General features: G+C 31.4%; 1 protein-coding gene and 1 non-coding gene across 2 annotated transcripts; both read left to right on the top strand.

Annotated features, from left to right (window-relative positions):
• The first annotated feature begins 319 nt into the window (after positions 1-319).
• LOC107786465 (BAG family molecular chaperone regulator 4) lies at positions 320-4,458 on the top strand. Its single transcript, XM_016607950.2, has 4 exons — positions 320-648; positions 1,367-1,608; positions 2,948-3,094; positions 4,131-4,458. Exons 1-4 carry the CDS (start codon positions 396-398, stop codon positions 4,302-4,304), a joined length of 816 nt encoding a protein of 271 aa, XP_016463436.1. The 5' UTR covers positions 320-395; the 3' UTR covers positions 4,305-4,458.
• Positions 4,459-5,633: 1,175 nt separating this feature from the next.
• On the top strand, positions 5,634-5,706 carry TRNAE-CUC (transfer RNA glutamic acid (anticodon CUC)). Its single transcript has one exon. It is a non-coding gene; the product is annotated as a tRNA-Glu (tRNA).
• The last annotated feature ends 2,074 nt before the right edge of the window (positions 5,707-7,780 follow it).

The following is a 7,780-nucleotide window of genomic DNA, read 5'->3' as shown; positions in this document are numbered from 1 at the left end:
ATTTTAAAGATAAACCAGAAGGAAGAGTACAATGTTGACACGTAGTAGGCCTTGATAAACTGTACTACTAAGTGACCCCATTAGTTGTTGATATATGCACAACTTTAATGGGTGCTTCGTGGCTTAATTTGAGAGGCAACCATCGAAAATCTCACTAATTTTATCAGAATGACATTCACATTTCCTTGAAGTTCCTTAATCAGAGAGATAAAGCAACTAATATAACACAGTCAGTTCAAGAGTCACTTTTCAATGTCCCCATCACAGTGGGTACAAAGTTCTTTTTTTAAGGTCTCTTTCTTTTATGGTCTTTACTCAATTCATCCTCCAACTTTAATTTTCTCAATCAAGTTCTCACCTTTTTAATATTTCTCATTTACTTTTAGCTCTCTCTTATGTGGAATATGAGAAAATTATCAACTTCTTCAAAACGTAGGAATGAGGCAAAAGATGAGAATAAATACACTGAGAGTCAAGAGGTAAATGTTTGTATTATTGATTGGGAAGTTAGGCCTGGTGGTTTATTGGTTCAGAAAAGAAGTGGAGTTTCTGCTGAGGCCAATTTTGTTGCTTGTCCTATGATCAAGATTAAGGTTTCTTATGATTCTTGTTACCATGATCTTACTGTTCCAGCTGAATCAACATTTGGTAAATCACTTGATAATCCATAGTTTTTGCATATTAATATTGTTTATCATACTTAAGAGAGTACTTTATATGTCTAAGTTTGTTCAAATTGCCGGTCTCAAGCCGGAATAAAGGAGAAAGGTTGTAGTAGGTTAACCATTACAATTCATAAAATACAAAGAACTTCTAATATTTATTTTTTTGTTTCTTTACTTTATTTTTATTTTGTATAATGTAATATTGATTTTTTTATGTAACTAATTTTGAATTGAGATGAACTTAAGTGGAGTGACAGGAATAATGAGAATTCATATAGTCGACGCCAACTTGTTTGGGATTGAGACGTAATTTTTATTGTTCTTGTTGTTCATCATACTTAACAACCTGCTTAATTAGATGGGATTTTCATAATATCGTATTCTCGGTATATCTTGATGACATCTTCTTTGTTTATGTACTTATATATTAGTTAATTTTAGCTTAAGGGGTGTCCATTAACATTCTTTCTTAGGAAAACTATGCTGTGTAGCTACTAGCTAGGTTAAAATTTTATTTTTGTAATTATATATTACTTCAAATGTTTGAATTCCATTAGTTTCTTCGCGTATTTACTTTTTTATATTTTAACGCTCCTGATGAAAATTCTGGCTCCGCCACTTCCTGCTGCCTATATTTACTAGCTAATTTCTTTTTCTACAATTAATTTGTGACTTAGTCAATTTGTTTTAATCAAATGAAGGGGACCTGAAGAGAATTCTTACCGACAGAATTGGGCTACATCCTACAGTTCAGAGACTATTATTTCAAGGAAAAGAAAAGGATGACAATGAATGGTTACACATTGCTGGTGTAAAAGACATGTCAAAATTGATCCTAATGGAAGATCCAGCAAGCAAAGAGATGAAGAAAATTCAAGATAATTTTATCTCTTGTGAAGCCATTGCTCGAGTAAGAGTAGAGGTCGATAAGCTCTCACACAGGGTACGTAAGTAAATCAATCTTGCTACAAGAGTCGGCTTTAATTTCACGAATGGTTATCCAACTTTCATCGTATATATCTAGTGTAAACGAAACATTATTCATATTCACATATATATCAGTAAAAAGGTGAAGAAAGGCCAGCAAATGCTAAATTCAGTGCCAGAAACAAACAAGTTGCCACATGTATGAAATTGTCATGTAAGTATAGTCACGTCAATAATTCACTTTATGTAATATTCACATTGCACATTTATAAAATAAAATAAAAAATCATTTCCTAACCCGACCTAATTCCCCTATGTCTTTCACCATGTTATCATAGATTTTTTTTTTTTCTTGTTGTTGTTTTTAAAGTGGTACCGTGTGGATATTATATAAGGTGAGTTGCTGAAGTGGCAACGTTCTAGTTGTGTTTCGTGGACCAAATTTAGCTTTAGTGCATTTCTGACGCTTTTTATTTCTATGATATTGTATACGGATAAAATCGGAGAGTCCAATTTTATGATCATTACGATATTCCATAGCCCGTTGTTAGGAGGACCGAGGCACAGTTTAGGGCCCGACCCCGAGGGGTTCCATATGCTCGACTTCGGGGGAGAGCAAATCGGCGGCTATGATGAACGAGTGGGGAGATTCCCAAGGCACGTGATTAAAGCTGACTAAGCCTATTAGGCTAGTGCAAGCTCGTACCGTGGCATTAAATAGTTGTATCAGCCGTGTATTTTTATAATAAATGCATATGTACTATATTGGAATTCCCCCTCCTATATAAAGGGGACCCTTGTTATTTTTGGCACACATGATATTCAATACAAGAAAAAAGACATTCTCTACTCTCTAACTTAAACGCTCTCTATTGTCTTTCCATTGATTTATTGCTTACATTTATTGTATTTCATTGATTGTTCTTCATTTATTACTCATCATTGATCATAAAGAGCCCTCATTAAAGCTCTTAGAATTGTTAGTCCTTCATAGGCTACCTACAGCCTAGCGCTTAGCTAGACCTCGAGGCCCAGTACAGGCTAGCTCGAAACCCCGATTTCTGGCTACTCGGTTTGCTTATTATACTATCTTCAAGATCTTGTTTCATTTTCCTAACTTACACTTAGCATCTACTGCCTAACAATTAGCATTAAAATAAATCACATATTTTTAGAACCACTAAATCAAATTTAATTGTCATTATCATTTTCAAGGTAAACAAATATATAAGTATAGTTGAGTTATTTTCTGCTTAGAAAATTAGTTTTATAACCTCGGTATAATAAATGGAAAGTTGGATGATCATCCATGAAATTAACCCCTAGAGTTCTGTTTGTTTGTTATTCTCTTGTAGGTTGTTGCCGTACAGGAATCTGTGCAGAAAGGTATGAAAGTCGAAGACATGGAATTTGTTGTCCTTTCAGAGTTGTTTATGATTCAGCTTCTTACATTGGATAGTATTGAATCAGATGGAGAAGCAAGAACTCAGAGGAAGAAGGAGGTGAGTTATTGCATATCTAAAAACAGAATTAAGAACAAAGTTACTAGTCCTTTTGCCTTTGCTGCTACATATTTTATGTATTTGTTATTATAGTGGATAAAGTTCAATGATCATATGTAAAATTAACTATCCATTTGATTTAGGCTAAAAAGATGAAGTCCGTGCCAAAAAATTTAACACACATAGGGGAAGAATTGTTGACCTCCGAGGCCTAAAGCAAAGCCTTAATATTATATATATATTGAGCATCATTTTTTGACAAATTAGACAAGCGAGGATGTGAAATAAAAAAATGAGAACTTGATTTTATAAAGTACAAAAAGTTGAATGAAATTAACGTTGATTGCATCACAACTGAAATGGGAGAACCCAGAAAACATACTTGCTCCTTCCCAATTTATGTGACTTCTTTTTTTTTTGAGTCAGCCCCCTTTCTATATTTGGTAACAATTCAACTTTAGATTTTCTTTTTTGCCCTTAAGGAGATGATTTCTAGCCCACAAATTTCTATGATTTATTTTAGATTACAAAGTTTAAAAGTCTTTCTTTATTTCATAAACTTCATGTCCAGTCAAACATTTTCATATAGATATAGTTACGTGACTAACTAATGAATAGAGAAATATAATTCAGTACAAACGTAAAATAAGATTGACAACAGAAAACTATTCTAGTTATATTAATTAGTGGAAGAAATTGAGTTATTAAAATTACTGACAATAAGAAAATAAATTTATCAACAATAAAAATAATTATATAAATAATATATTGTTATACATAGAGAAATAGTAATTTTGGGGCCCTTAAATTTGTGGGGCCTAAAGCAAGTGCTTCACTTGCTTTAGGCTTTGGCCGTCCTTGCCTCATATAGACTAATATGATTCTGCACGAGTGACGTGATGGCGGATCTACACTAAACACTTATGCTTTTGACTAGAACTATATAAAAGTTGTTTATCTGTAAAACGGTACAGTTTAATTTGTAACGTGGTTTATATACACATGACTATATATCTATTTCTCCATATCTTGACAGGTTCATCGCATTCAGAGTCTCATTGATATGCTCGACAATTTTAAGGCAAGAAACTCTTACCTTATTAGCAATTGTGCTGGTACTTCATTGGTGACTACCAAATGGGAAACGCCTGCGCCAAATCGATTACAACAATCCACAAAAATCAATCAGGAGTGGGAACTGTTTGACTGATTAATTCTTAGTTATGAGTTTCATGTGAAATGATGGTATTTTTTAACTCATTTTTTTTTCATATAATTTTGGGGAAATATATACACAGACATCTAAAGTTGGCATGTTTTATAGGTTAAGAAATGCATGAAAGGCGGATCCAGGATTTGAGACTTATGAGTTCCTACCGTAATTTCAAACTAATATGCAGTAGTAACTAGGTTTACCGTTAGATATTTACAAATATTTAGTGAATTTCTTAATATAAATATAGGGTCTATGCAAGAGTTACTAGGTTCCCGGGAACCCGTAATCAATGCTCTAGGTCCACCCCTGATGACGGTACATCCAAAGCGAATCTAGAGCGGGCGTTGTCAATTTAACTGAGCTCATTATTTTTTCTATTTATTTTTCTATATATAAAAAGTTTGAAAACGTTTGTATATAACAGGATAACCTTACATGAGATGGGAGCAAAGGCAAAACCACAATATAAACTTTATAGGTTCTAAATACTACAATAGCGATATGAGATTTTAGTAATTGAGTCCTAAATTTAATTTTTATATATATTTAGTAAATTCCGTAATTCATATACAGGTTTAGATTAAAGTTATTAGGTTTGACCAACTCGTACACTAGCTTCTAGCTTTGCACCTGGATGAGAGCCTCTCATCTTACAACTTTATCTAAATAAAAGACACTTAAAAGGAAACTGATTGGTCTTTCCTTTGTTTTCTTCATTCGCTACTTTATCCCATTTGCAAAAGAAATCATTTTTACTTTATAGGCAACGTGATGTATCGATTTTGCATATAATCCTTTGGCTTAAAGAGAGAATGAAATAAATTCGGAGCAAAGAGTCAAAATCTTTTTGTTTTCGGTCTCAATTCAAATATAAAAATCGTTAATATTGCAAAGTAAAATTTACGTAATTAGAAATTAGATAAAAAGTAGGAGTAGTACTATACTTCAAAGTTCAAAACCTATTATTATTGAAAAATATTTAAAATTTTTGGTTAAAATAAATTGTTTGACTCTTCAAATATTAATAGTCATCCAAAAAGGAAGAATATCAAGAATAGTAACTGCCAAATTTGTCATTTTATAAGGTAATTGAGGTGAAATTTCTCGTCTCCTCCCTTCTTGTGGTTCGACAATTTTAATCATGAAACGACCAGAAACTTGATCAAATTCATATTTTAGAGAAAAATATCCTAAAACATGTTATTGAATTTGGTGATAGGTCTCTTTCTTAATTCTTTTCCTACTGCTGAACCAAAAAAATTGGTAGTTCTTTGCTTGTATTTTTGACTATTTTTAGAATTTGTGCACTAGCTAAAGCACAAATCCGTTGTAGTCTAGTTGGTCAGGATATTCGGCTCTCACCCGAAAGACCCGGGTTCAAGTCCCGGCAACGGAATACTTTTGCTTTTTCAACACCAAAATTTACTTCCAATGCTAAAGTTACAAATGTCGTAAAAAAGTTTGCTACTAATTGAATGCATCCAACGATAGACAATTCCTTTTTCCTAAAGAAATGTTGATTTCTTATTTTATTTTTTGCTCTTTGTTCTGCACAATATTGGGAAGAGTTTTCTGGAAAAATTTAAGGAAAATAGTTTGTGAAAAAAGAAAAAAAAACTTGTTTAAACAGTCGTAGTATTTTGTAAGTGAAACAAGATTTTTCAACCGCCTCCTTTGTTATTCTTCATCGGAAATGTTTTTTTTTAAAAGAACTTTAAAATAAATCTTTTTTAAAAAAAAAAAACTTAAAATAAATATGTTTTTTGAAAAACTTTTTTCTACTTAATTTATATACCTTTTGCAAACTAACTGTCTAGACTAAAAAGTATTGAATGCGAATTTTTCCCCAGTGATTAGGTTAAAATCATAAGAAGTAAAAGGTGTTTAAATTTGAAAGAATTAAGTATTTAATCAATTGGCACAGCAACTCAATTAAAAATGACCTAGGTTTGAAGTCTTTACCTGGTTTGGCCCAGATTGTATATAATTTGAAAGAAACTTTTTAGCCTTTGGCCCATTATTAAAGACATACTTCTAAGGTTTTTTTTCTTTTCTTCTTTCTTCTTTCCTAGCATACTCAATCTCTCTTCACTCGCCTCTCTCTTCGTTCTCCCTAAAAATTACAGAATTTTTTTGTACACACTCGTGATAATCCTCGCATTCTATGTTAATAAGATTTTGATTTTTGAGTTAATTGACAAAAATAGGTTAAGGAACCACAATAAAATTTGGCATATCAGTCCAAAAACTATCATGTCTGTCCTAAAACTATCAGATCTTGCCTAAAAGAGCATCTCCGGCGATCTCATCTCGTATTTTCTTATTTCTCTTAGTTTTTGTTTCATCCTTTGCTACTGGTAGCTCAGATTTGAATGTCAAAACCTCGCCGGAAAAATTCAACACCAGCAACCACTGAAAACTGTAATGTGATGATGGACAGAAGGTGTCTTCTAGTGTAAATTTGTATAGGTAGTGTTTATCCTTACTTATACAATATTGTATAAATATGTATAAGTGTGTATATATGCATACAATATTATATAAATTAGATAAATTTTTAATGTATAAGCGTGTATATACATTGTACGTGTAAAATAGGCATCCATGGATGTTTGACACTTTCTTTTTTTCTTCTTCTTTGTCTTATTTTTCTAATATACATTATTAGAGATTGTATATACAAGTTTATACAAAGTTATACATCATTATACATGTAATGCACATGTGCAGTTAAATCTAAAATTAAAATTTTATATGTTCAATCTATGTATAAATCGACTTTTTTTGTTGATTTATTTGCAAAATCATGAACGTGCAATAACTTTTTTAAATTTTATTTTTTATTTATGCTATTTGGAACTTGGAAAAGAAGAAAATTTAAGCTTTTCAAGTTGCATTATATAGCAATTTGAATTTTTTATAGTTGAAATAGGAATATATACAAACTTGGGGAAGAAGAATAAAAAATTACCGAATTTTCGTGCTTGAAGATCTGCAGAATAAAAAAAGAAGAAGAAAAAAATGCTTATTTTTCAAACTTTGACCTATTGTTAATGGGCTACAGATTTGCAAAACTGTAACTGAATTATTCTATTGTAATGTATATAAATGGACTGTATTTTTTGTGTAATTCAATTTAGAGAATGCACGGGGTCTTTTTCTGTTGTTGTAGCTCTAGAAATGAGTTTAACTAAAGAAGGACAAAATTTTATCATCATTTGATAATTGAGAGGTGTTTAAAATCTTTTGAAAATTTCAATAATTATTGTCTTGTTCTAATAGTTGTGACTTTTAAATCGATAGAATTTCTGCTTTAGAATATTAAGATCATTTCTCAATTGTATTTATTAGCTATCATTAGGGAGTATTTAAAAGAAAAAAATGAATGTATTTACTCGTACCCAACATTTACAGTACTAAACTAACATATATGGCATGAATCTAAAAAAGAAACTCATCATTTTGTCGTA

The sequence above is a fragment of the Nicotiana tabacum genome, chromosome 3 (genome assembly GCF_000715075.1).
Source record: "Nicotiana tabacum cultivar K326 chromosome 3, ASM71507v2, whole genome shotgun sequence".
In the NCBI taxonomy this organism is placed as follows: domain Eukaryota; kingdom Viridiplantae; phylum Streptophyta; class Magnoliopsida; order Solanales; family Solanaceae; genus Nicotiana; species Nicotiana tabacum.
This window is presented reverse-complemented; position numbering and strand designations above follow the sequence as displayed.

What these genes read in the sequence shown, in the direction of transcription:
- LOC107786465 (XM_016607950.2), top strand. Translation starts at nt 396, where the DNA reads ATGTGGAATATGAGAAAATTATCAACTTCTTCAAAACGTAGGAATGAG. An exon ending in TCCAGCTGAATCAACATTTG is followed by an intron (nt 649 to 1,366) that starts GTAAATCACTTG and finishes AATCAAATGAAG; the next exon opens with GGGACCTGAAGAGAATTCTT. An exon ending in TCGATAAGCTCTCACACAGG is followed by an intron (nt 1,609 to 2,947) that starts GTACGTAAGTAA and finishes ATTCTCTTGTAG; the next exon opens with GTTGTTGCCGTACAGGAATC.